The sequence below is a fragment of the Sciurus carolinensis genome, chromosome 5 (assembly GCF_902686445.1).
Source record: "Sciurus carolinensis chromosome 5, mSciCar1.2, whole genome shotgun sequence".
NCBI lineage: Eukaryota > Metazoa > Chordata > Mammalia > Rodentia > Sciuridae > Sciurus > Sciurus carolinensis.
In genome coordinates, this window is record NC_062217.1 from 853,662 (window position 1) to 878,257 (window position 24,596).

At 53.7% G+C, this 24,596-nt stretch overlaps 2 protein-coding genes across 4 annotated transcripts in view; one reads left to right on the forward strand and one right to left on the reverse strand.

Moving 5' to 3' along the window:
* Window positions 1-298, reverse strand: part of Cul4a (cullin 4A) — a 32,849-nt gene extending 32,551 nt beyond the window's left edge. Inside the window, exon 1 of the mRNA XM_047553550.1 lies at window positions 61-298. Within this exon, the coding sequence (XP_047409506.1) occupies window positions 61-208 (148 nt within the window). The 5' untranslated portion in view covers window positions 209-298. The remainder of the gene's footprint in view (window positions 1-60) is intronic.
* Window positions 68-24,542, forward strand: Pcid2 (PCI domain containing 2). Of its 3 annotated transcripts, none has more exons than XM_047553556.1 (14): window positions 68-949; window positions 7,824-7,913; window positions 9,629-9,702; window positions 10,732-10,797; window positions 11,725-11,766; window positions 12,849-12,903; window positions 16,288-16,391; window positions 19,183-19,273; window positions 19,763-19,904; window positions 22,070-22,170; window positions 22,839-22,912; window positions 23,012-23,137; window positions 23,688-23,811; window positions 24,090-24,542. In XM_047553556.1, exons 1-14 carry the CDS (start codon window positions 914-916, stop codon window positions 24,177-24,179), a joined length of 1,215 nt encoding a protein of 404 aa, XP_047409512.1. In that variant the 5' UTR covers window positions 68-913; the 3' UTR covers window positions 24,180-24,542. The 3 variants fall into 3 exon arrangements, with proteins under 3 accessions (XP_047409512.1, XP_047409513.1, XP_047409514.1); XM_047553557.1 differs by having other exon boundaries at window positions 71-949; window positions 19,198-19,273; XM_047553558.1 differs by lacking the exon at window positions 68-949 and adding an exon at window positions 6,264-6,284.
* Window positions 24,543-24,596: the final 54 nt, after the last annotated feature.

Genomic DNA, 24,596 nt, shown 5'->3' on the forward strand with positions numbered 1-24,596 from the left:
GCGCCCGGGAGGCCGAAGCGAGGCCGCGCGCCCCGCCGCCCTCGCCCGCCGCGCACCCACCTCGGAAGTTCTTGATGACCAGCTTCCTGGAGCCGCCCGCGCCCCCCGGCTTGGCGGGGCCGCTGGCCAGCGCCGCCGGCTTGGTGAGGCCGTTGGTGCGGCCCACGAGCGCCGAGACGCTGCCCTTCCGCGGGCCCTCGTCCGCCATGGCTGGGCCGGACGCCGCCCCGCCCCGTGCGCGCCGGCTCCTCCTCCGCCCCGGCGCTCAGTCCGTGCGCGCCGGCTCCTCCTCCGCCCCGGCGCCCCGGCCGTGCGCGCCCGGCTCTTCCTCCGCCTTGGCGCCCGACCCGTGCGCCGCGGCCCCCGCCACCTGCGCCCGCGCCGCCCGGGCCCAACCGCCACCGCGCCCGCCCCTGCTCGGGCGCGCGGACCTCCCCATTGAGGGCTCGGGCGCGCGGGACGCCGCACACACCGAGGGCTGGGCGCGCGGGGACAGCCTGTGTCCCGAGGGCCGGGCGCGCGGGAGCGTGTTCCCAAATGGGCTGGGGACTTCCCACATCGTCTCGCGGAACGCGCGGGGACACCCCAGGCCGAGGGCTCCCGTGCGGGCTGGGGACCTCCCCATGAGCTGGGAACGCGGGCACACGTTCCTGGGCGGCCTGCCTTCCCCTCCGGTTCGCAGTCCTAAGGGCTCGGGCGCGCGCCAGCTCTCCGCGGTCGCGGAGTCGGGCGGAGCGAACGGCAGCTGCGTGCGGCCTACCACGCCCCGCGGGCCAGGCGCTCGAGTCCCAGGTGCCGCGCAGGTCCGCCCCGCGCCGCCCCTCCGGAACCAACGTGCGCGGCGTCTGGGCGCAGGGGCCCCGCGCGCAGACGGACCGCGCCGGAAGTGACGCGGCTGGTCCCGGCCACTGCCATGGCGCACATCACGATCAACCAGTACCTACAGCAGGTGGGTCCCTCGGCCGCTCCCTGCCTGCCGGCCTGCGGTCCGGGCGGGTCCACAGGGCGCCGCCCGGGGTGCGGTGGGCTCGGCGTCGGAGGGGCCCGGCCGAGCCGGCGGCCGGGACGGACACTAGCGGAGAGGGAGGGGGACCGCGGTCGCGATTGCGACGAGGCTGACCTGGGCCGGGTCGCGTCTCCCCGGAGCCGCCGCGAGCTGGTCTGGGCAGTACATGCTCGCCTGTAGGCTTCGGTAGCCGTGCCTCGGGGCGCTTTGCTCGGAACGCTGTAAGTGGAAGAATCACAGTCAAACAGGTGTTTCTGGTCCAAAGCTTTCGTGGCCCCTAAAGTATGCCGGGCAGGCGGTTGCTTAGGGTGTCGAGTCAGTCCCTCTGGTTAGCTGGTGCAAGGCGGGGAGCTGGTGGGTTATTTCCAAGGGAAGTATAGAACCGTCTGGTTTATTACACCACCTTCCTTCACCCAGGCCCTTCCTGCCTCTGCAGATGTCAGGGCTTTTGGCGACATCTTCCGTCAACCGTTGCTTAGCTGCAGCAATTCCAAACACCTTCCCGCAGCCAGCATCTGAAAACTGTAGGGAAGGTGCATCTGCCAACACCCCTGTCTTTCCCTGGAATGGGGGATAATACTTCCAGAAACCCTGTCTCCACCCTGAACATCTCACTGCCTAGAACTGGGTCCCCTCGTTGCAAGGGAAGCTGGGAATGCAGATACTGCTATGTTGAATGTGTATCTCTGGAGCTGAGCTCGGCTAGCTTAAAAAAGGGGAACAGTTGGTGGTGCTCTCTGTTGCTGTTTCCTGATGTCCAGTTAGATCACAGCTCAAGAGTCACGTCCACAGAGGCCATCCAGGGTAACCTTTCAGAAGACTTATCTCCCTTGTGTGGTATTTTGCTTTTTAATTTTTTTTACATGACATTGTCTTGATCTTTTTTATTTGTTGTTGGGTGTGTGTGTGTGTGTGTGTGTGTGTGTGTGTATGTCTGTCTGCTTTCCTCCTTAAAATTTGAACTCTGTGAGGCTAGTGGCTTTGTTTTTTCCTTACCTCTGCATTCTGGCTCAGGAAGTGTGTTGGAGGCTGATAGAAGGGGGGAAGCCTATCCAGAGGAGTGGGAAGGAGGGTAATGCTCAGACCTCCTCTTAGTGAGTGGTATTCGTGCTGGGCAATCTGAGGTTTCATTTTCATTTTCCCTGTCTCTTCACAGCTCCTCTCTACTTGGCAATGTGTTCTCAGAGGAGCACTCTGAGAAACACATCCTTTGCCTGTCTTGTCCAGTGAGAATAGTTTGGGCTGATGATGAGAATACGAAAAAGAAGCAATCATTAGTGCTTGTCCAGTATTTCTTAAGTAGCAGGGCCTGCCGTGAGCACTTTATGCATGTTCAGTGTTATCTTATGAGTGGGTCGACCCCACAAAAACATGTTACAGAGTGGGTTAAGTTGTCCACCCAAGTCTCCTGGACTTGATGCAGCACAGCTAGGAGTCTGACACAGGTTCTGGACTCCAGAGTCCATATTTGTTTTTGTTTTGTACTGGGGATTGAACCCAGGAGTACTTAACCACTGACCACGTCCCCAGCCCCCCCCCTTTTTTTTTTTAATATTTTATTTAAAGACATGGTCTTGCTAAGTTGCTTTAGGGCCTTGCTAAGTTGCTGAGGCAGGCTTTGAACTCACAATCCTTCTGCCTCAGCTTCCCAAGCTGCTGGTATTACACGTGTGCGCCACTGCCCCCAGTCAGAGTCCATGTTCTTAACACTCAACTTTTCTGAAGCATGTTGCTTCCTGGAGAGTTGTATTTGAATCTCAGTGACCCTGTTGGCCCTGTCACCTTTCCTCATTTCAGCACCTTGACAATAGCCTTGGGCAGCAGCTGCATGGAACAGTGGGATGTCTTTGCTTCCTGTGTTTGCTGAGATGACTTCCCATTAACAGCTAGGGATGGGTTGGATCTCACCTTTCTTCATGGATACTTGAGCCCAGGACCAAGGGCTTCCTGCTTCCTTCCTCAGCATGGGGAAGGCATGTGTGTGCTGGTTTTGGGAGCTCTGTCCCATGGGGGTGATGTGATCTGGAAGAGTACCTGCACATGCTTCAGAGAGGGAGACACTGAGTGAGGTCATCCACCAGTTTTGGCAAGCCGTGAACGAGTCTGCTTCTCTCCAGGGTCAAGCAGAGAAGACATTACTCCATTTCTCAAGGTAACAAGCTGCAAAAGTAGCCCTGGGAAAGGGTCCCAAGAAAGAGCAGCTGATCACAGCCTTGCATTCCTAGACTGTCTGCAGGTGTCAGAGCCAAGAGGCTCCAGAAGGAGTCTCCCAACAGAGTTCAGGTCCACACAGACCCTTTTTGTTCTGTGCCCTGGACTTCAGCAGGCACCAGCTTAGTTTATGTTTGGAGGAGATAGATTGGACGGACTTACATGCAGTTTTCTTCCCATGCACTCTGCTTTCTGGAACTGTTCTTCGATCAGCTTGCATTCACTTCTCCCCCATGGTGGGCCTTTTTTTTTTTTTTTTTTCCATCACCCTTTGTCACTCTCCAAGAGCTGGCATTATTCCCACAGGGCCTCTTCTTTTCTAGCATCTCTCCATGGGCCAATGTTATTTCTTTAGTGTCCTTGATTTCACTTTTCTGTTCATGCCAGACTTTTATGTCATGGTAAATTTTTTTTTTTTTTTGGTAAATTTTTTTTTTAAAGTGTGTCTACATTTAAAATTTTACTTTCCTGCACCTGTTTATTCTGAAAAATTGCAAACCTACAGAAAAGTGGAAAGATGTACAGTGACAGCTCACAGACCCTTCCCATTTGCCTTCTCCTTGTGGAAACACATGCTTTCTTCCCTGAGCATGTGAACGTCGACTGTAGACAACATGACCCTGAGAACAGGCGCGTTCCCTCTGAATACAACGTCTGTAGCCACTCAGAACTTCACTCCGTTCACCTTTCCTAATGTGGAGTTATAGTCGCCCCAAGTGTTCCTGGGACATCTGCTGTTAAACCCAGGGCACAGTCGTGTCTCAGGTTGCATGCGGCCTTCTGGCTTCTTAAGTCCCCTTTAATCTGGGTGAGTCCTGCGGCCTGCTTTTCTTTTTGGGGGGTCCTGGGGGTTGAACTGAGGGGCACTCAACCACTGAGCCACATCCCCAGCCCTATTTTGTGTTTTATTTAGAGACAGGGTCTCACTGAGTTGCTCAGCACCTCACTTTTGCTGAAGCTGCTTCGAACTTGTGCTTCTCCGACCTCAGCCTCCTGAGCTGCTGGGATTACAGGTGTATGCCACCGTGCCCAGCCCTCCTGCCTTTCTAACAGCTGTCTTCCATCCAGGTTTGATTGTGTCAGCATTTGGATTTGGGTGGAGTCTTCTCCTGGACTGCCACAGGTTAGATGGTGTGGGAGCCTGCAGCTTATCTCTGGAGGCACCCCACTGGGGTAAGGGTATCCATCAGGCTCCTCCCTTGTCACAGCGCCTTCCCCTGTTGCGGTGCACATGTGATCTGCTGGACAGTGGAGTGAGGACTGTGAGTCCCCATGCTTCACAGCCTCAGTGGCTGACACTCACTGAAGGTCCTTTCCCAGGACAGCCACCGTATTAGCACTGACTGACTAAGTAGGGCTTCTCTTTCCTTCCTTCCTTCCTCCCGCCCTGGGGACAAAATGCAGGGCTCACACCTGCTTTGCAAGTGCTCTGCCACTGAGCTGCATTCCCAGCCTTCTTTTTATATGTATTAACTTTTTTTTTATCAGTTTAAAAGTCATTTCCCCTTTTTCCTTTCTGGGCAAGCGCCCCACCTCTGAGCCACAACCACAGCCCCTGTTGTTATTCTTCTTGAAGCTCAGGTTGAGCTGGTCTCTGTAGCTTTTGAACCTGTGCTTTCCTGCTTGGACCCTCCGGTGTGCCTCCTTCAGGCTCCCTAGCCCTAGAGTTGGCCTTTCTCCAAGGAACTCTGGAGTTTGGAAGGAGAAACCTGGGTGCCAGGTATGCTTGCTGTTCTGCGGAGGCTTTGCTTCTGCATCTTGCAGTGGACAGAGCAGATGAGGACATTTTTAAGCAGTTGTGAGTTCTGAGAATTGGTGCCTGTAGCAGGCAGAGAGTATCCCCTGGAGAGCCAGTTCACGATGTGCTCATGGATCTTGCTTGGAGTGTGGTTGTGTGGTCCAGTACTGGTCTTTAGACTGAAAGGACAAAACTTCTGCAGTGTGATATGTTGGCACTTGGACAAGCACCTGCAGCAGGCAACTGGGTGGCCAGAAATGCGGCAGCCACTGAAGAGCCAGCCACATCTTCAAGGTGTGCTGATATGCTCTTTAGGGTCCCTGCTTTCCCTTCACACACCCCCAGCTTCCGGACCACTGGGAGGGTGTCAGGCCCATTGCATCCTACCGTCTCTGGAGATGGCCTGGGAGGTCACTGGCAAAGGAGGACCAGGGGCACGGAACTGTCTGCACTGCTCGCTGGAGAGACCTGGTGTCTGGGTCTTGGTGACCACTGTTCCCGGTACCTTCAGCCATCAGAGGCGAGCTTCCATTTCCAAATATTTTCTTCTCTTCTGTGACTCTTAGCTCCCCATAGGCTTTCTCCAGAGAGCCTTGGACACTTTAGAATGGCATGCTAAAGTGTGACCAGTGACTGGCATCCTTGATGTTAACCAGAGTGAGGACCTCCAAGGCCCCTGGGCTGTGCCTGGACTTGGATGAGACGTATGATTGGAAAGCAGTGCTTTATAACCAGAGAGCGTCCTGAGAAGCCAGTGTGCCTTAGAACTGCACGCGGGGATGACCTGGGCTCTCACCCGGGATGTCCCCTTGTGGCTGAGGAGAGGGGAGCACTGCAGGGCCCAGTCTGGCAGTCCAGCCCAGCAGCTCCTCTGCTCAACACTTCACCTAAGCGAGGAGGGCAGCCTGTCCACCGGGTTCCTTGCTCTGCACGCCCAGACCACCCAGGTGGCAGTGGAAGGGTCATGACTTCTGAATGCTCTTCCTCTTTGAGACTCCACACTGATGAAAACTCACTCTTGGGGACTCACAGACCAGCCTCTGGCAGGATTGTTGGGTCATTTCACTTTGTTACCCAGGCTCAACTCTTGCTGGGATGGTGAACAGAGAAGAGAAGGTCCCGTGAGCCTGCTCTGGACCTGGAATAGGCAGCATGCTTGCCCACTTGCCTACTTTATCCCTCTTTTCCCCACCCCCAGTCAGGTAACCCTCAATGCTCTTTTGTGCCCAGTACCTTCTCCCTGGATGGGCGTGGGACCCTGGAAGTCCTCAGTGCAGAGGAAGCCAGTGCTGCCTTCTCTGGGCCACCTCACCTTGATGATGCTTGCAGGTACTCTTGATTTCCATCACTGATCTCCAGCTTAGCAGCTTTTAGGAGGGCCCTGCCCTTTCCCATGGCCAGTGGAGACTCAGTGCCCATCTCTTTGTCTTCAGACGATATCCCCAAACTTGGGGCAGGGCTGCGAAGAGGACTTGGTTTAGTGCTTGATTTTCTTCATAGATAGCCTTCCCTGCTGTGTCCACAGGTGACTTTACTAAGGGCAGTGTGGGGTAGGATGTGTGGCCTGCAGCTACACTGTGGGCCTTGCAAGGGCTGGCTTGGACCTGCGGCCCAACCTGCACAGCTTCAGGTGGCTGCAACTGGATAGCAAGTCCTCCAAGCTCCCTTTCCTGCGCCCTGGCCTCAGGGCTTCCTTTCCATTCTGTCAGCATCCCCACCCCCACACAAACATAAAGCATACATAATGAAATTATGTATACGTAATTATGAAAGCATACATAATGAAAATTTTATTTTCATTAGATCCTTCTACCTTGCAGCTTCATACTTTGCTTTTGTAAGCACCACTTGAAAGTGCACTGGGTCTTCTGGTATAAATGTAGCACCGCAGGCCTCGAGCAGCAAGTAGAGGTTGTGTGCAGTGAGCAGGGTCAGCTGGCTTGGTCCTGTGGCACATCCCTTGCCTGCACAGTGTCTTGCTGAGCCTCCTGAGCCAGCTAAGCAGCTTCCCTGCAGCATGACACAGAGGCGTGTTGCCGTGTTCTTTCCTTACGGCATGTGTCTGCTTTGTCCTTTCAGCAGCAGGGGAGTGTCCTGCCGTGTGAATGGAACATCATTTGCTCATCCTTTTTATTTTGTCTTTAGGTTGAGTAGACGCTTTCTGAATTTTGGGTATGTGTGGGTTTTTTTTTGAGTTCTAAGTGTCACACCCAGAGCCTTGCACAGCTAGGCAAGACCTCTGCCACTGAAATACATTTGTAAAAGTTGTAAAAGTCCGTATCTTGAGACAGGGTCTGTCAAATTGAGTTGCCCAGGCTGGCCTTGACTTGTGATCCTCTTGCCTCAGCTTCCTGAGCAGCTGGGATTGCAGTGTGAGCCACTACTCCTGGCTGATAAATGTTGTTTTTAAGCTTTTTTTTGTTCGTTTTTTGAGACAAGGTTTCACTCTTTGCCTAGGCCACCCTGAACTCCTTGGCTCAAGTGATCCTCCTACCTCAGCTTCCTGAGTACTGAAACTACAGGTGCATACTACTGCACTCAGCTTTTAAGCTGATTTTTTTTTCATGAGCTACAGGTGAATTTTCAAATGTATTGTTAGTGTGACCAGGTAAAACTAGAATCATTCACCTTTATTAATAACTAAATAATAAACCACTGGCTCATTCTGGTTTTCTTCTTTCCTTGCCTCTGGAAAATCCCATTTTGAGATGAAGTTACTGTGTCCTGGTAAAAAGTGCTGACTTTTTACATTTTGATTTTTCTGACCTCTTTGAAAATAGGGAGTGAGTTTGGGGTGTGCGGTGTGATGCTGAGGTTCTGGTACAACAGAATGCTTCCTGTCTGCTTAGGCTCCCCTCCATGTTTCAGGTGTATGAAGCCATCGACACCAGAGATGGAGCTTCCTGTGCAGAACTGGTGTCTTTCAAGCATCCTCATGTTGCAAACCCACGGCTGCAGGTGAGCATGGGCTGTGCACATGGCCTCCTAGAGAAGGGGGCAGCACCAGAGGGAGGAAGAGTTCAAGCAGAAGAAAACAAACGCCGTCACTCTTGTTTGAAAACGTCAGAGTTCTTTTACAGTTGATGTCATTCCACTCTGTTTACAGAGCACTGTGCCTCATGGTCCTGTGTGTAACGTCTGCACAGCTCTCTGGGGCCCGGAGCAGTGTGAGGTGTAATCAGGGCACCCAGCAGAGAGGCAGACTCAGTCCAGGCCTCAGTCCCAGGGTCCACGTGGTGGCCCACCACAGGTGTCCGCCTTCTAGGCTCCCTGCAGAGGTGTGCCTTCCCTAGGCTTACCCGGGGGCCGTGGCACAGCCTGGTGCAGCAGTGCCAGGCCGCCTTGAGTATGCGTTCAGCTGCTTTTCTCCCTCACCAGCGGCAGGGAGCCCTGGGGTGGTGGAGCCTGGATGCTTCTCTGACCTTTTACAGCAAGCACTCGCCCACCTCTGCTTGAAAGTCCAGGTACCCTAAGCTTGGAGTTTAAATGATACCCAACCATTTCTTCACTGACTCATCATAAAATTAGAGAGCAACATTTCTTTTGGAAGAAACATGGGGCCACCTATGGGTGATGATATTGGCCATGCAGACTGCATCTCAGACCCAGTAAGTGGGTCTCTGGGGGTAGCAGCAGTTCCCACATGCAGGGCTCCCTGGTGATTCTGATGGTGGAAGGCATTGAGAACCATGACTCGAGAGGGACTGTGCCTGAGACCTGGTGTGGCCGCTGTGCCCACTGTTGTGCCACTGCTTCCTATCAGGTGGCACGCTAAGGGACCCAGGTCTGTCTGTCTGTCAAACCCTGCAAAGAAACAGAACCAGTAGAAAATCTGTCTATACATTTTTTTCCCCATATGTATGGAAAGAGAGAGATTGTCACAAGGAATTGGGCATGTCACTGTGGAGGCTGAGATCTGCTGTCTTCAACCTGGAGGCCCAGGAAAGACCGTGGTGTGACTCAATCCAAGTCAAGAGGCTTGAGGACCAGGGGCCCAATGGGGTAGAATCCATCAGAAAGCCAGGCAGTCAGGAGCCACAGGCCAGGTCCTGCCTCTTCCCGCTCTGTTCAGGCCCCAGCAACAGAGTTTTTGCCTCCCACTTGGGAGACTCATCTGCATTACAGAACCCACTGGTTCCAATGCCAGCCTGGATGCCCCTGGCCAGTCAAGTGGACATGTAAAAGTAACCCTCACACATTGTGGTGCTCCAAGTATCTAAAATGTGGCTGTTTGGAGGAAGGGAAAGTTAGAAGTTCACATCAGCCACTGGCCAGGAAGCTGCAGAATGAGTCCACAGGCATCATCTCTGGCCGGTGAGGCCTTGTTGTCAGAAGGCACCATGAAATGCCTTGCTGTTAACCCATAGCAGTTGTTGATACCTGTTTCTTGATCGACTGGCCGTTAGATGCTAAAATGCATATGCAAGTGCCTAGATTATTTCCTGGCCTGCAGTAGGCAAAGCTGAGTTGTATCTGTGGCTTCTTGTTCCCTTGAAACACCAATAAATATTGTTGATGTAGTGAACCTTTTATTTTGAAATGCTAAAACCTTAGGTATTAACTGTGAACAGTGAGATTTTGAAACAAGTTTTTGTAAATCTAAATGTCTTTCTCTACATTGTGTTCTTTCTGTGCTCATTGACTTTATTTTTGCCATTTTTCACATAAATTAGATGGCTTCTCCAGAAGAGAAATGTCAACAAGTTTTGGAACCCCCCTATGACGAAATGTTTGCAGCTCATTTACGGTAATGTTTTGGTGAGGAAGAAAAGCAAATACAACTGGAAATTGCTGAACTCATTAGGGGTGTTTTCTTGCATCATATGCTTGAAGCAGTGAATAATTGACTCAAAAAGCAGAACAGCATTTGTCGTTTTACTTTGGGAAGCCGTGTGGAGACTCTGTGTCTGTGGGTCCTGCTTTGAATAGTCACTTGATATTCATCACACTGACCCAACAGTGGTCTTTCATTAGTAGGGGGTGAAGCCTGGCTCAGGACTTGCTTTTTTCATGAAAATGTATCTGTTTTTTAACCTTTTTGCCTTGCTGGGAAAGAAATTAGATTTGAGCAAAGCAAACAAAATACTGCTTTTTACTGTGGGACAGGGTCTTAGGTCACCGGGCTGGCCTGGTACTTGCCATATTCCTGCCTCTGTCTCTTGCATCCTGGGGTGACAGCTATGGGAAGATGCTGCTGCTTTGACTCTTCTTATCTGCCATCCCTGTCTCTGAAGCGTCCGCTCAGGCAGGGCATGGTGTCCTCAAGCCTCCCCCTACCTGTCTGTTTCAGAGCAGTGCAAGGGCCAGTGTAGACAGGCCTGTGAGCTTGCCAGGTCTGTGGAAGAGTTGGGGTGCCACTGTGTTCCTTATAGTGAGAGGCACCTTGAGATTTCCCAGTTCTGTGGCACGTGCAGTGAGGTCCCAGGTGCCATGATGTGCCAAGACCAAGGACCCAGAGGGAGTCCAGTGGAGCACACGCCTCGGCTGCTGTTCCTCAGAGCCTGTGGAACTGCTACCCTCTGGGACTTGACGGAATCCTCTCAGAGACTTGCAAGGGACTCTTCCTTACAGCAGCCTGCTGAGGGCCACACAGCCCTTCTGCCCCTCTGCCCTCCACCTTGTGTGTCCTGCCACACAGAGCTCTAGCCTTCCTTCCAGCCCTGAGCCCTGGCAGGGCTGCCGGCGGCAGGACTGAGCTCTGGCCTGCATGCCTACGTCTGGGTCCCCCGGCGGACCCTTCCTGGGCCAGCGTGCTCAGGCTGCGTGTCTCTTCCAGGTGCACCTATGCTGTGGGGAGCCATGACTTTGTGGAGGCTTACAAGTGCCAGACGGTGATGGTCCAATATCCTTTGTCTGCAGCTGTGCAGCATGGCAGGCACAGTGACTCCTGGGCTCAGGGTCACCAAACGCGTGCCAGTTCCCACCCCTGTGGTTAGAAAGGGTGGGAGCGTTTTGCAGGGAAAGCTCACCTTAGCTGTTCCTCTTGGGCACCTGCATTTAAGACTCTTCCAGTTACCTCTGTAGAAAGGAAGAGCACTCGTAAGAGCAGAGGTTTTATTTAATTCTGTTGAGAAGAATCATATTTGTCCTCTTTAAGCGTTAAGTATAGTTACGGGGACTGGTTGAGTCCCCTGGGTGAAATACCAGAGGTCCAAGATTCAGGCTGGAGGATGAGAGTGGAGCGGATGCACACCCCCATTAACTGTGTGTGAGTGCTGTCCTATAGATAAGGCCCCAACTGATGGTGTTCTGGGTACTGTGTATAACCTAGGTTCAGTTTGCCTTTTTTAAAAAAATCATCTTGTTTAAGTATGACCAGAGGAGAGTGGGCTACTAGCCAAGTGTCCCTGGAGTTGATAAAATAAACTCTATGTCATAGATTCTGAAATACTTAAATATAACTTGTGACCATCTGGAACAAATTTTCTTTACCTTCTTTTTGGTGGTGGAGTACTAAGGCTTGAACCCAGAAGCTCCACCACTGAGACACATCCCCAGCCCTTTATTTTTTATTTTGAGACAGGATCTCAATGAGTATATTAGGGCCTCTCCAAGTTGCTGAGGCTGGTTTTGAACTTGTAACCCTCCTGCCTCAGGCTCCTGAGCTGCTGGGACTACACATGGGCATCACTGTGCCGGCTCAGTTTTTTAAAATGTGGAAGTCATTCTTGCTTTGCAGCAAGTGTGTTTGAAGTAGGATATTTGGTTGCTTAGTGGCACACAGGTGTCTGATCACCCTCGGCACGTCAGGCCTTCCTTAACCCAGCACGTCATTCCTGCGGGCGTTCCAGGCCCACAAAGAAGAAAACTGGTGAGCATGGACAGAAGCAGTTGGGATCTAGTAAAGGGCATTTGTTTCCTGTGGTTTTGTTAGTTTGTTTGTTTTTGTTTTTGGCAGTTTTTAAAAATTTGCTTAGAAGTAATAGATGTTGTGTTTTTATGTATTTACTTCATCAGCGTGTTGACATGATGGTATTGACGCGGGTACTCGAGTCGTAACGGCCTGCAGCCTAAAGTGGCATGATTTGCAGTGTGTTTTCTTAGCACTCCCATGCCCCAAATATTCCTTAAATACTACTTTTTTCTCTAAGTTGTCCATTCTGAGCTTACTTCTGGTTTCAACTTAGAATAAAAAAAGTAGGACTAGGGTTGTAGCTCAGTGGTGGAGCGCATGCCTTGCGTGTGTGAGGCACTGAGTTTGATCCTCAGCACCACGTACACATAAATAAATAAAGGTATTGCGTTCATCTACAACTAAAAAATATTTTTAAAAAAGGTAGATCAACTATAGTTGATCGGGATGATAAACATAATAATTGGGTTAAATTTTTTGACAAACTGATTTTTAATGTCAAGATCTATCCGAGATCTATGAAGGAACTGTGGTGACCCTCACCTTTTTCTATGCCAGAGTGGCTGAAGGCCTTTACAAGTAAGTGTACTTTCCCTAAGTGAGGGCCTTGCTTTCATGTGGAAGGAAGTCAGTACTGCCCACGATGTGCATGAAGTCAGTACTGTGCACAGTGTGTTGATGACAATGTGTGTGTCACATCGTCTGTGTCCTAGAGGAAATCTTACTGAACTGCCTCTTTTAAAACATGCTGTTTGCCACTGGGGGAAGTGGAAGGGTGGGCGGTGCCCTGGGACCCTCAGTGGAGCAGCGGCAGGGCCCTGAGGAGGACCTGCCAGTGGTCGTGGTCTGGAGCTAGCAGTGGGTCTTTGGCCTCAAGGCTGGCCACCAAGTCTGGCTAGAGCTGCCTGGATGGCAGCGAGGAAGCAGTGGCATCAGATGCGGGGGCGGGGGTGCAGTGGCTGCCTGGGCCAGTGTCCCCCACCTCTGAGGAAAGTCTGGACTCAAGGCCACTTCAGACATGTCTGCTCTTTGCTCTGTAGGGCTCTACCAGTCATGTACGCCGTAGCCCTGGACCTTCGCGTGTTTGCCAACAACGTAAGTCAATTCCCTGTCCTGTTGTGGTAGAACTAAACCTCGGTGACTGCTACTTCATTTCATGTCTTTCTTGCCCGGGTTTAAGGAACAAGGGGGAGTTGGGCTGTATCTGGGGTAGGGAGCAAAGCAGGAGGCAGATGGGCTTGGTGCTCCTGGGTTGATGAGACAGACCCAGTCAGTTTGCTCGGATGTTGACCTCTCTGTGGAGGAGGCACTGTCTGAGCAGCATCCCAGGTATGGCAAGTGGATTGCTCTTCCTTAGAGGGAGCAATGGAATGAGCGGTTCTGCATTCTTTTACTCATAAGATGTGGCCTGTCTCCTCCTCAAGGAACTCCAGCTTAATGTAGGTCAAGTAGCTAAGGGCTCCTGTGGCACGAGGGGAGAAGATCCTTAAAGTCATGGAGGTGACATCCCTTCAGGGAGCAGCACAGACTAGCTGTGAAGCCAGGGCCGCCCTTTCTTTGGTCTTATGGAGGATTTCCAGCTCCAGACCAGGACACGGGAGAAATTGCTCCTGTTTCTTCCTGCTCAAGCCGGTTGTCGCCCTGGGAGTTTGGAGCCCATGTGGCTGTAAGAGACATAGGCCAGGAGGCTGGGACTGCCAGGTGCAGGGAGTGACCTTTCAGGACTGGGAAGCCTAAAACCTGGAAGTGCCCACAGACAGAGACACAAGCCCACAGAAGCTAGGAGAGGGTGTACAGCCTGGCACTCAGCTGTGTGCCACTCACAATTCTGCAGGTCCCTTCCACCCCATCAGCAGGGCGGTGGGACAGAGTGCGATCATCAGAGGCCTATTGAGACTGGCAGAGAAGGCCTAAAGTCTCATAGCATACCCAAGATCCAGGGTATAATTGGGCATCACCGATCACACTGAGGACCAGAGACGTCTCAGCCTCTCAGGACTTTGCGTAGGAAAGGTCATTTGACAGACCCCACACTGAGACGATGACAGCAGTTGGAATCCTCTGAGGAGCTTGTCTCACTTTCTTTGGTGCTGGGAATGCAGTGCAGGCCTTGCGTGTGCTAGGCAGTGTTCCACCGCTGAGCCACACCCCCTGACCCTGACGGTCTTAGAACCTGTGGGGAGCAGTGCCTCTGTGGGCAAGCAGGAACACCCTCGAAGCACGTGGACACATCGCAGGCTCAGCAGGGGAACAGGAGGGAAGAGACAAGTGGGCAGCTTTTGTCTGTTTAGAGATTTTACCTGGGAAATTTTAAGTGCTCATTTAAAAATAATAGCAAGCCTTTTTCATGTTACCATAACTGACTTTTTAAATAGAGCTGCACTGTGTCTCCAAGACAAAGAGAACACACTGAGCAGACCTAGCCCTTCCTGTTTGGCTCCAACAGAATCTGCCTGGAGTCCTCTCACACACTCCCTGCCGGGCAAGGGCACTCGGCGTTGATGGGAAAGAGGGGTGTGCGTAGACTTTTGGATGCTGTATCACCCGTTTTCCAGCTTTGTCTGAACTGGAAAGGGGAGAAAACCAACAGCAATGATGACAACAGCAGGGCCCTGGAGAGCGAGGCCAGTGTGTGCTACAAGGAGCTATGTGGCCCTCAGCCCAGCCACCAGCTCTTGACCAGCCAACTGCAGCGGCTGTGTGTGCTGCTGGATGTCTACCTGGAAACGGAGAGCCATGACGACAGTGTGGAGGGGCCCAAGGAATTTCCGCAGATGTGTTTGCGACTTTCTAGGGGTCCACGCAGGATGAAGCCATTTCAGTATAACCATCCTCAAGGATTCTTCAGTGATCGCTGACCTGCTCTGCCTGTGGCTGCCCTGAGTAGTAGGCCTCTGCTTTCTGCTTTGGCCCACATGTAGCTCTTGATATTTTCTGAAGATGCTAGCTTATTAAAGTGTCACCTGACCAAAAAAAAACTCTTTAAGATGTGGACTGGGGATACAGCTCAGTGGGTAGAGTGCCTCAAATGCACAAGGCCCTGGGTTCAGTCCCCAGCACCACAAAACAAACAACAAAAAATGCCTCTAAGACACAGCTTTGTGCAGGTTGCTACAGTGTGGCTTCTGAAGCTTAGCAGTGAACTCTTTCTGGTCTGTCCTAGTTCATGCAGGCTGCTGTAACAAAGCATGTGCACTGGGTGATTCATAAACAACAGACGTTTATTTCTCACCATATTTCTTACCGTCCTGGAGACTGGGAAGTCCAAGGTCAAGGGCCCAGCAGGTGGAAATTCTGAGGAACCATGGTGTGGTTCGTAGACGGGTCTTCTCACTGTGTCCTCACATGGTGGATGGGGCAAGGGAGCTCTTGGGGTCTCTTCACAAGGGCACTGACGCTTCACAAAGGCCTGCCCTTCAATACTCCTAATACCCTCTCTTGGGGCTTCAGATGTCACCATGTGAGTTTTGGGGCACAGATGTTCAGGCCATCGCTGACCATTTGGAAGGTTTTGAGTCACTGAGTTATACAGCAGTTCCAAATGTTGACATGTGGTTAGGTTTTAAAAAGAAAAAAAAAAAAAAGCTGAAACAGAGCAGCCTCATTTGTTAAAGCTCCAGAGACCTCATCTGGGAAGTCTTGAAGAGTAGGAAGCTGCCTGGCACACAGTGGTAAAAAACACTTCACGATTCTCCGTTTCCCTGGAAGCATGGTCGTCCTGGCTCCAGACGCCGTCGCTCGTTGCCTGGGGGTGGCAGGCCTGTTGGTTCTCTTGGGAGCATGGTCTGGTCGTCCTGGCTCCAGACGCCGTCGCTCGTTGCCTGGAGTGGCAGGCCTGTTGGTTCTCTTGGGAGCATGGTCTGGTCGTCCTGGCTCCAGACGCCATCGCTCGTTGCCTGGGGGTGGCAGGCCTGGTGGTTCTCTTGGGAGCATGGTCTGGTGTGCACGTCCCAGTGCTGCTTCTGGGGACACCGTCAAGGCAGGGCCGCGAGGCTTGCTGCACTTCCAGCCATCACAGAGTGGTGAATTGTGAAGATCATCAGCATTGCCAGGGGGCGCTGGCTGGGCTGGCTGGGCTGAGTGCACGTGCTTGTGTTGAGCGTGCGAGAGCTGGTGTGCTGCCGGGAGGGCTCAGCCAGCCGGTCCTGCCACCCTCTCACCGTGGCACAGACCTCAGGACAGGAGGAAGGAACGGTGGCCTGGTGTCTTCCTGAAGATGGCTCTCAGCATGTGGACCCTCTGGAAGAGCAGGAGGAGACTGCTCTGGAGATGAAGGGAGTGAGCCCCTTGGTGTGTGTGCAGAGGACGTCACTGTGCTGGCCACGACCAGCCTGTCAGCGCTCACCAGAGATCTGGGGAGCGGGGAGCAGGATGCACAGACCCCTCAGGTTTCAGAAATAATAGCAGTGCACACCAGCCACGTCTCCCTGTGGGACTTCAGCTCTTAATTGTACCCATTTTTGCTTTATGTTCTGTTAGGCAGATCAGCAGTTGGTGAAGAAAGGAAAGAGCAAAGTTGGGGACATGTTGGAAAAAGCTGCTGAGCTGCTGATGAGCTGCTTTCGCGTCTGTGCCAGCGACACGTGAGTGAGGGCCTGTGGCCGGGGCGCGGCTCTCACCCACGCCAGGACTGGGCTTCCAGCCTTCGCCTGTTGGTGTCTCTTGGCTGTGCGCCTGCCTCAGGGCCCTGTGTTCTGTAAGGGAGACAGGAGGCCCACGGTCACTGCCGCTCACTCCAGAGCTGCTCCGTGCAGCCGCTCCCTTGCCCTGGACGCTCCTCTGCACTGTGTGTGCAGGTCTCCGACAGTAACTTCCCTGAGCTTGCTTTTTCATGAAACTGCCGTGGTCTGTCTTCAGCCGACAACTCCCGAGGTGGAGGCTTGAGGACGGACACCCCCCACCCTGTGGCTTCTGGGCAGTTGCCACCTCGGTGGTCACCGCCTCTCGTGTCCTTGTTTGGAGGCAGCAGCCGCCCTCTGCCTGGCTGGGAGGGCTTTCTGTGCTGGCTGGTTTTCAACGACTGGACTCTGTTGTGCCTACTTGGGCTCAGTTTCTCCTGTTTAGGGTTCACGTAGTTCCTTGGATCAGTAAGTTTGTGATTTTTATTAGGTTTTTAATTTTTTGCATTCTTTTATTTTTCTATACTTCTTCATTTTGGGTAATTTGTATTGACCTGCTTGCAGGGTGGCTGTTCTTTGTTGCCATTCATTCTTTTTTAGTTCTAGACTTCTATCTTTCTACTTTAGAGTTTACGTTTTTCTCCTAAAACTCCCATCTTTTATCCATGTTACCATCACATTTATTTTATTTGATTATGAGTTTTAGGAAACTCTGTGTGTGTCCTATCACCTCTGTTTTATATGTACATACACTTTTTAAAAATTTTTACTGAAACAGGGTCTCACTTAGTTGCCCAGATTGCCCTGGCCTTAACCTTGTGATCCTCCTGCCTCAGCCTCCTGGGTAGCTGGGATCATAGATGGTTCCCAGAAAGTCTTCCAGCTTCGAGCTTTCCTGTCCTGCCTCCCCAGCCCAGCCTCTAGCCCATTCCATCAGCAGGTGGGCTGCAGGGAGTCCCTTCTTGTCCCCAGGCGAGGCGTTTCCTGAGCTGCCCCTTGCCGCAGCATCTCTCTTCTGCTGCCCACATGTTGCAGACTTGGCCTGTTGCTGGCCTCTCACCCCGAGACCCCAGGGCGGAGGACTCTTCTTGCAAACTTGGTGCTTTGGCTTGCACCGGTTGTACCTGAAGGCAGCTCTGGGCTTAATGTTGACTTGAGGAGTATTGAATTGCCTCACATCGTGCCAGGGGCCCCCGCACCATTGAGCTCAGGGAGCATTCAGTGGTGACCCCCGAGGCTGGGTGCCTTTGATGAGGCAGTGGCTTCTCGGGTGGGACACCAAGAACTTAGGAGCTAAAGAGGGTCTCACAAGGGTGGCCTGGCTAGGATCAGAAGCTTGTGCTTTAGAGAACACTGATTTTAAAATATATTTTTAGTTGTAGATGGACACAATACCTTTATTTTATTTGTTCATTTTTTTAATGTGGTGCTGGAGGATCGAACCCTGTGCCTCACACATGCCAGGCCCGTGCTCTATCACTGAGCCACAGCCCAACCGCTGTAGAGTACACTATTGAAAGTGAAAAACAGCCTTAAGGTGGGGGGATCTACAGGTGTTTAATGAGGGTCTGGTGTCTGGCACACATAAGAACTATCGCAGCAGAACAGTAAAAGTAATTCAATTTAAAGGGTAAAACATTTGGAAATCTTCACAGAAGATGTGCAGATGGCCAGTGAGCTCATGAAAGCTGCTAGGCCCGGGCCACGTCAGCTGTCCCTCATCCTGTGGGGTGGCCCCGGTTGGGAGGTGGCACAGGGCAGGCCAGGAGAGGGCCACGCTGCTGGTGGGCTGGGTGCTGGGCCCCTCTGCTTCCTCACATAGCTGGTGACTCTGAGACCTTCCCCGAGCTCTGGCTGCGCCAGGCGAGGGCAGCCCCAGGAGGCCCGTGGCCTGGTGCGGCACAGGACACGGCTTGCTGCCTTGCCTTGGTCTAGAAGCGGGTCGTGTTTTTCTTCTCTCCTGTTAAAGTTGAGAGCGGAACTGAGAAGCAGTCTCTCCTCTGCAGGCCACAGCCCTGTGGTGGTCGAGGCCCAGGAGAGCTGTGGCTGCAGCCCACCGGGCACCATCCCACAGGCTGATAGTGCTCCTGCTGAGCGTTTCTGGTGGGCATGCGTGCCTCCCCTGCGCCTGAGCAGCCGTCGTCTGCCTCGTGCCTCACTGTTGGATTGGCATTTCCAGGCAGTCCCCCCCCCCAGGCCTTGCTCTGGCGGCCCCTGGACAGGCTCTGTAGCAGGGGAAGCTTGCGGGGACAGCGCACAGCTGGGTTGCTTAAGCACCCCACAGGCTGCAAGGACTGAGTGGCGCCGCAGGACCGGCATGCTCTGCTCTCTCTAGCACACCCCATTCATTGCCTCCATTCCTCTTTTGGCACCTTGGTACACTTTCCTCCAAAGGCTTCAGTTCCTCCTTGTCCCCTGAGGACATGTCCAGGGATAGATCCGCACAGCATGCCTTCCAGGCCAGGCCTCCACACCCCACAGTCCTGGCCTCCTCTGCTGCACAGGAGCCCATTGTGCCTTTTGGCGCCCTTGCACGGGGACCCAGGGGAGCTTTTGTGCTTGCTGAGAGACCCCATGCCCTTTAGGAGTTCCTCCTCTCCCAGTGAGGAGAGATGGTGCACTCACCCTGGTGAGAGCTTCCTATAGGTCCTCCTCTAGGGTCACCGGTGGGAGGAGGCCTCTGCTGTGAATGTGACACTGTCGGCCATCAGGCAGCTTGTCAGTGCCTCCTGAAGCTCTCTCTTCTCTGACTCAGAGCTCTCTCCCGCAGCCGTGCTGGCATAGAGGACTCCAAGAAGTGGGGCATGCTGTTCCTGGTGAACCAGCTGTTCAAGATCTACTTTAAGGTGGGCTCTGGAGTCTCCTCCCGTCTTTCCAGCTATGCTGTTATTTCTGTCAGTGAGTAGCTAGCCCGCTGGTGTGGACGGGAAGCGAGGCTGGCTGCGTTGGTGGTCCTGGTGGCCGACACTTGAGTGCCCCCCACCTGAGGGGTGCTTCTCTGGCGCCGGAGGCCCTGTGCCCCCAGCCAGATGGCCTCCTGGCAGCTCTGGAATAGGCATGTGTGTGTGGATGGGAGGCCAGAGCAATTCTTACTACCCAGAGCCAGCCAGTGAGGGGCACTTGTGGAATGTCCCTCCATTCCAGGGGACATTGGCCTCTCCCCACCAGTGTGGCTCTCCTCCCTTGGCAGCAGCAGCAGCTGCTGCTCCCTGGGGGCCGTGGCCCCAGGGCTTCCAGGGTATGTTGTAAGGCAGACGGAAGCTGAGGCTTGTTCTTCCACCTGCCTGCCATGGGTGGTGTTTTAGACTTCTGTGGTGGATTGTTATTTGTTGCAGATCAACAAACTCCATTTGTGTAAACCCCTGATTAGAGCCATCGACAGCTCCAACCTGAGAGACGATTACAGCACCGCCCAGAGAGTGACGTACAAGTACTATGTCGGACGCAAGGCCATGTTCGACAGTGACTTTAAGCAAGGTGTGCAAAGCGGCGTGGCCTGGGTCTGGGGAAGGCAGCAGCTGTGCCGCCGTTGCTCAGGCTCCAGTCTCACAGTCCTGGGGGACGTCCTTTCTGGGGCAGCTGAGCATGACTGTCTCCAGTAGACACAGGAGTTGCTCTCTCTTTGCCTTTGACTGTAGCACGTGCTGGTTTTGTTGTGGGGCGGGGAATGGGGGAGAATAGGGCAGCTCTCTGCCTGGTTGCAGGTCCTGTCCGGCGAGGCAGTGAGCCATAGGTGTCCCTGACACATCAGTGTCCGTGTGGGTTTCACAGAGGCCACGCATGATGGCATCGCTTCCGCCCCACTGCTGGGTTTCTGGAGTCACATTATTTCAGTTCACGTCTGTGGCTTTCTTGGGGACGCATGCGCCTTCGTTCCCTTTAGGCCCCTTGAGTAGCTGGCCTGAGGCTCTGCCCAGTCTCTTTGGAATTCACTGTCAACCACTTGCTCTCCCACCCTCAAGTCCAGGGCCCAGTGTCCTGAGAATGGCTTTCCTGGGGTCTTCCCTCGTCTCTTTTTTTTCACCTTAAAATAGGAGGCATTAGGGAAGGCACTTTTAAATCGTGTTGTGTTGGATTCTATCAGGGTAGCCATGTGGTTTTCCTCTGAGGTTCACTGAATAGCATTTTCAAATGCCTCGCAGAGTCAGCAATGATTCCTGATATTGATGCCAGGTAGCCCTAGTTTCTAAAACCTTTACAGCTAAGGTCTTCCTCAAGACTCTCACCTGGCTCCTTCATCTTCTGTAAAGACCCCAAGCATCCAGAGACTGGGTTTTGGAGGCAGAGGTGTTCTGTGTGCCTCGGAAGCCTGCGCTACCTCAGGTCTCCTGCCTGGTGGCTCTGGGGGTCTTGGCTCCCATGTCTGAAGCCTGGGATGGTTCTCACTGCTTTCTGTGACCTCGTCACTGATGTAAAGAGGGATTTGGAGTGTCTTGGTTGTTGGGTACACGTATTCATTAGTTGCAATTTCAGGTACTCATACTTCTTTAGATGTCTTTGGCTCTAAGTTTAAAAAAAAAAAAGTTTTTGATACAAAATGTCTGAAGTTCCCTGGATGACAGCAGAAAATCTCAGTGGATTGTTAGAAATGTGTTTCTGTGCACCAGGGATTTGGGACTTGGTTGTCCTGGGCATTGGTAGAGGGGCACATCTTGGGCAGGTTGCCAGTCACCCCCTGATGTCAGACTGTGGGATGTGCAGGCTTCATCTCCGCCCAGTCCTTGCTCACAATCCTGCAGGCTCTCTGTGGGCTCAGTTCCATGGGTTGGAAGAGACAGTCTTGCCTGTGGTAGTCACACTCCCTGTGTGAGAGTGGACATTGATTTTGCCAGGCATGGCCATGTTGCTCAGGAACAGAGGCAGAGGTGCCCAGTACAGAGCTCCTGGCCCAGGGTCTGTTGCTCAGCCGGGGGTCTGTGTCAGATGAGCCCTTGAGGTGCTTCTCTGTTGGAGACTCAGTGCTGCCAGAAAAGACTGCTGTGACAGCCCTGTGCTTTAGTGTAAGCCCTTGACTTTGCAGCTCCTGAGCCACGCTCAGATCACAGGCCCCCAGGCCCTGAGCCTGCAGCCCTAGGAGCCAGTCTGCTCTCCTCCAGCTTTCTGACAATCCCCACCTAGGACGCTGTGCTGTGCAGTTAGCAGGGTAAACCCTGGCACATCAGATCTCTCTATATTCTAACATTAGCTCTGACTTTCACAAAACGAATCAGATCACATCACAAGTTAATGGCACAATTGCTCAAGCACATGGTAGTTTTGAGCGGAAGTCGCGTGTGGTCTCTGAGGTGTGTTGCTGAGCTCGCATCCTGCTGGACTGTGTGGCACTTCTGGGTCGGGCCTCCATCCTCCCACGTCTGGCTTTCCGGGTTGAAGTGCTGCCTGCAGGGCTCTGCAGAGCTGAGGCGTGCTGGAGTCACGGTCCCGTCCTGCAGTGCCTCCGTGCAGCAGGCCTTCTCAGCCATCCTGCGGCTTTGGAAGACTGCTGGCGACAGGAGGAAGCCAGGCCCAGCCAGGCCACCGGCTGCGCCCCCAAGTGGGGAAGAGCTCTCGCCTTTTGCCTGAGCGCTGCGGTGGCGTGTGGGCAGAGGGCTGTGCGCCAGGTGGCCTGACCAGCTGGTCTGACCGCAGCCCGCCCTCCGCAGCGGAGGAGTACCTGTCGTTCGCCTTCGAGCACTGCCACCGCTCCAGCCAGAAGAATAAGAGGATGATCCTGATCTACCTGCTCCCCGTGAAGATGCTGCTGGTGAGCTCCCATGGCGCCACAGCCCGGCGGGCGGCGCCTTCAGCAGAGCGTCGCCAGGGCTCTTCTCTCCTGGAAGTGACGAGCGCTGGCGTTCACAGGGCTAGGGAAGCCAGTGTGTGCCCTTGTCATTTCCCCTGAGAGCCTCAGTTCACAGCAGGGGTCGGCCAAGCAAGGGGAGTCCGATTGCAGTCTTCCTGTCGGGTCGTAGGGTGCTGGGACAGGAGAGCTGATGACTGAGGGCTCCCCTGACTGGCACCGCCGGGGAGTGGGGGGGCCTCCTTTCCACATCTGGATGAAAATGGAAGTGGCGCCTGCTGGTGGCCAAAGGTGTGCCTTGTCCAGGGTCCAAGCTACTGGGGACAGCAGCTTGCTGCCCGCCCTCCCTGCCCCTCCCCACTCCAGCCCTCCCAGGGAGGCCACAGGTGAGGTCTGTCCTACCTCCAGTGCTTCTCCTGTGTCAGCTCTCCTGAGTGGTGAGACGCGCAGGGCTGCGGTCATGCAGTGCCCAGGTTGCCCAGTTCTTACTTTCCATCGTGTGCCGTGATGTTTTCAATCCTGGTTCAGCTCCTTCAGAAATTCTAAGGAACTGGCCTTGAGATTTGTCTGACTTAAAGTCCTTGATAAGCTGTCACACAGCGCGCCTGTGGGAAGCTAACTCTGTGTCCTAGGGCCACATGCCGACCGTGGAGCTCTTGAGGAAGTACCATCTCATGCAGTTCGCCGATGTGACCAGAGCCGTGAGGTAGGTCCCTGCTCACCACGCGGAGAACCTGTGGGTGGGTCCCTGCCCGAGAGTGGCGTTGACATTCTCCCCGGCCCTGCTGTGCACCGGCCCCACCAGTGAGGGCAACCTGCTCCTGCTCAACGAGGCGCTGGCAAGGCACGAGACCTTCTTCATCCGCTGCGGCATCTTCCTCATCCTCGAGAAGCTGAAGATCATCACCTACCGGAACCTCTTCAAGAAAGTGTGAGCAGGCCGCACGCCTGAGGCCGGGGGCAGGGTGGGCACAGCCCGTGGGCAGCTGTGGCGACCCCTGCTCCTGTCCTCTGTGGGCAGCGGGCCTGCCTTCAGTGGTGACCTGTGTGTCTGAGCCACAGAGGAGGCACTGGGTCTGGCTCTTCTGGGACCTTGTAGCCACAGACGCTCAAGATTAGACTTGAGACAAGGCGGACCTTGCAGCCAGCTGTGGGTAGGCTGTCAAAAACGGTCCCAGCTGAGCCTGCGGGACACTGCGTGCAAGGTGCATCCTGAGTCAGGCACTGATGTGGGAAAGCTGTGTCTTGGTCTGATGAGATAGCTACCAGACCTACAAGCATTCTATTGGTACTCGTAGCTTTTTAAAGTAGGAAAGTCAGATTATATTTAAAAGCTCTCGTTTGTAGACTGTGTTTCAGAACATATCCAGTAAGTGGAAACCTGTTGTATTCCTTGGAGCCCTGGTTCATTGCCAGCTGCCTCTTCCTGGCCTGTGAGTAGTGCCCGGGAGGGAGCTGCAGCGTCGTCTTCCCTCTTGCAGGTATCTGCTGCTCAGAACACACCAGTTGTCTCTGGAGGCCTTCCTGGTCGCCCTCAAGTTCATGCACGTGGAGGACGTGGACCTGGACGAGGTGCAATGCATCCTGGCCAACCTGATATACATGGTGCGTAGGCCTGCTTCTCGCCAGGTGGCTGCTCACACAGGGCCGCCTGGAGTTCTGGGCCTGGCTGTGGTGGTGTTGGAGTAGCAAGTGGCCTTTTGCCTTTGCAGAGGTATTTTCTGGTAGAAATACCACCCGCCGGGGAGCCTTCAGGCATGAGGGTGGTGCTGACTGCCCGCCGTCAGCTGGGCTGCACCAGCACTGCAGTGGACCGCTCACCCCGGCATCTGGTTGTGGCCAGGTGGCAAGTGTAAACCAGCTCCTCCTTTTCTCTCCTCCAGGGTCACATTAAAGGTTACATATCCCACCAGCATCAGAAGCTCGTCGTCAGCAAGCAGAACCCATTCCCCCCGCTGTCCACGGTGTGCTGAGCAGGGGGCCCTGCGGCCAGGAGACCAGGGCTCGTCTCCACCAGACTTGCAGCTGCGCCCTTCTTGGCAGCTGGAATCGGCCAAGACTAGTTTGCCCGCACTCCAGCCTCAAACCCTCGTGGTCGTCTGTGATCAGTGTCGGCTGTGGGGAGAGCCGGGCCTGTTTTCAGACACCTGCTAGTTGGCAGTGCTGGTGAGCCTCCTGAGGGAGGTACCGGGCACGTAGTCTTGGCTTCCCGAGTGGTGTTCACAGGGCCTTCTCTGTGTCTTTTTGTAGCTCTTTCTATAAAAAGGGATATTTTGAGTTGTTACCTTCTAAGACGTGTCTATTTTTATTAAACCTGAACCTTTGTGTAACTGGAATACTTGGTTGACTGAGGGCTTCTCTTTAGAAGCAGAGAGTGATCTGATTGCACT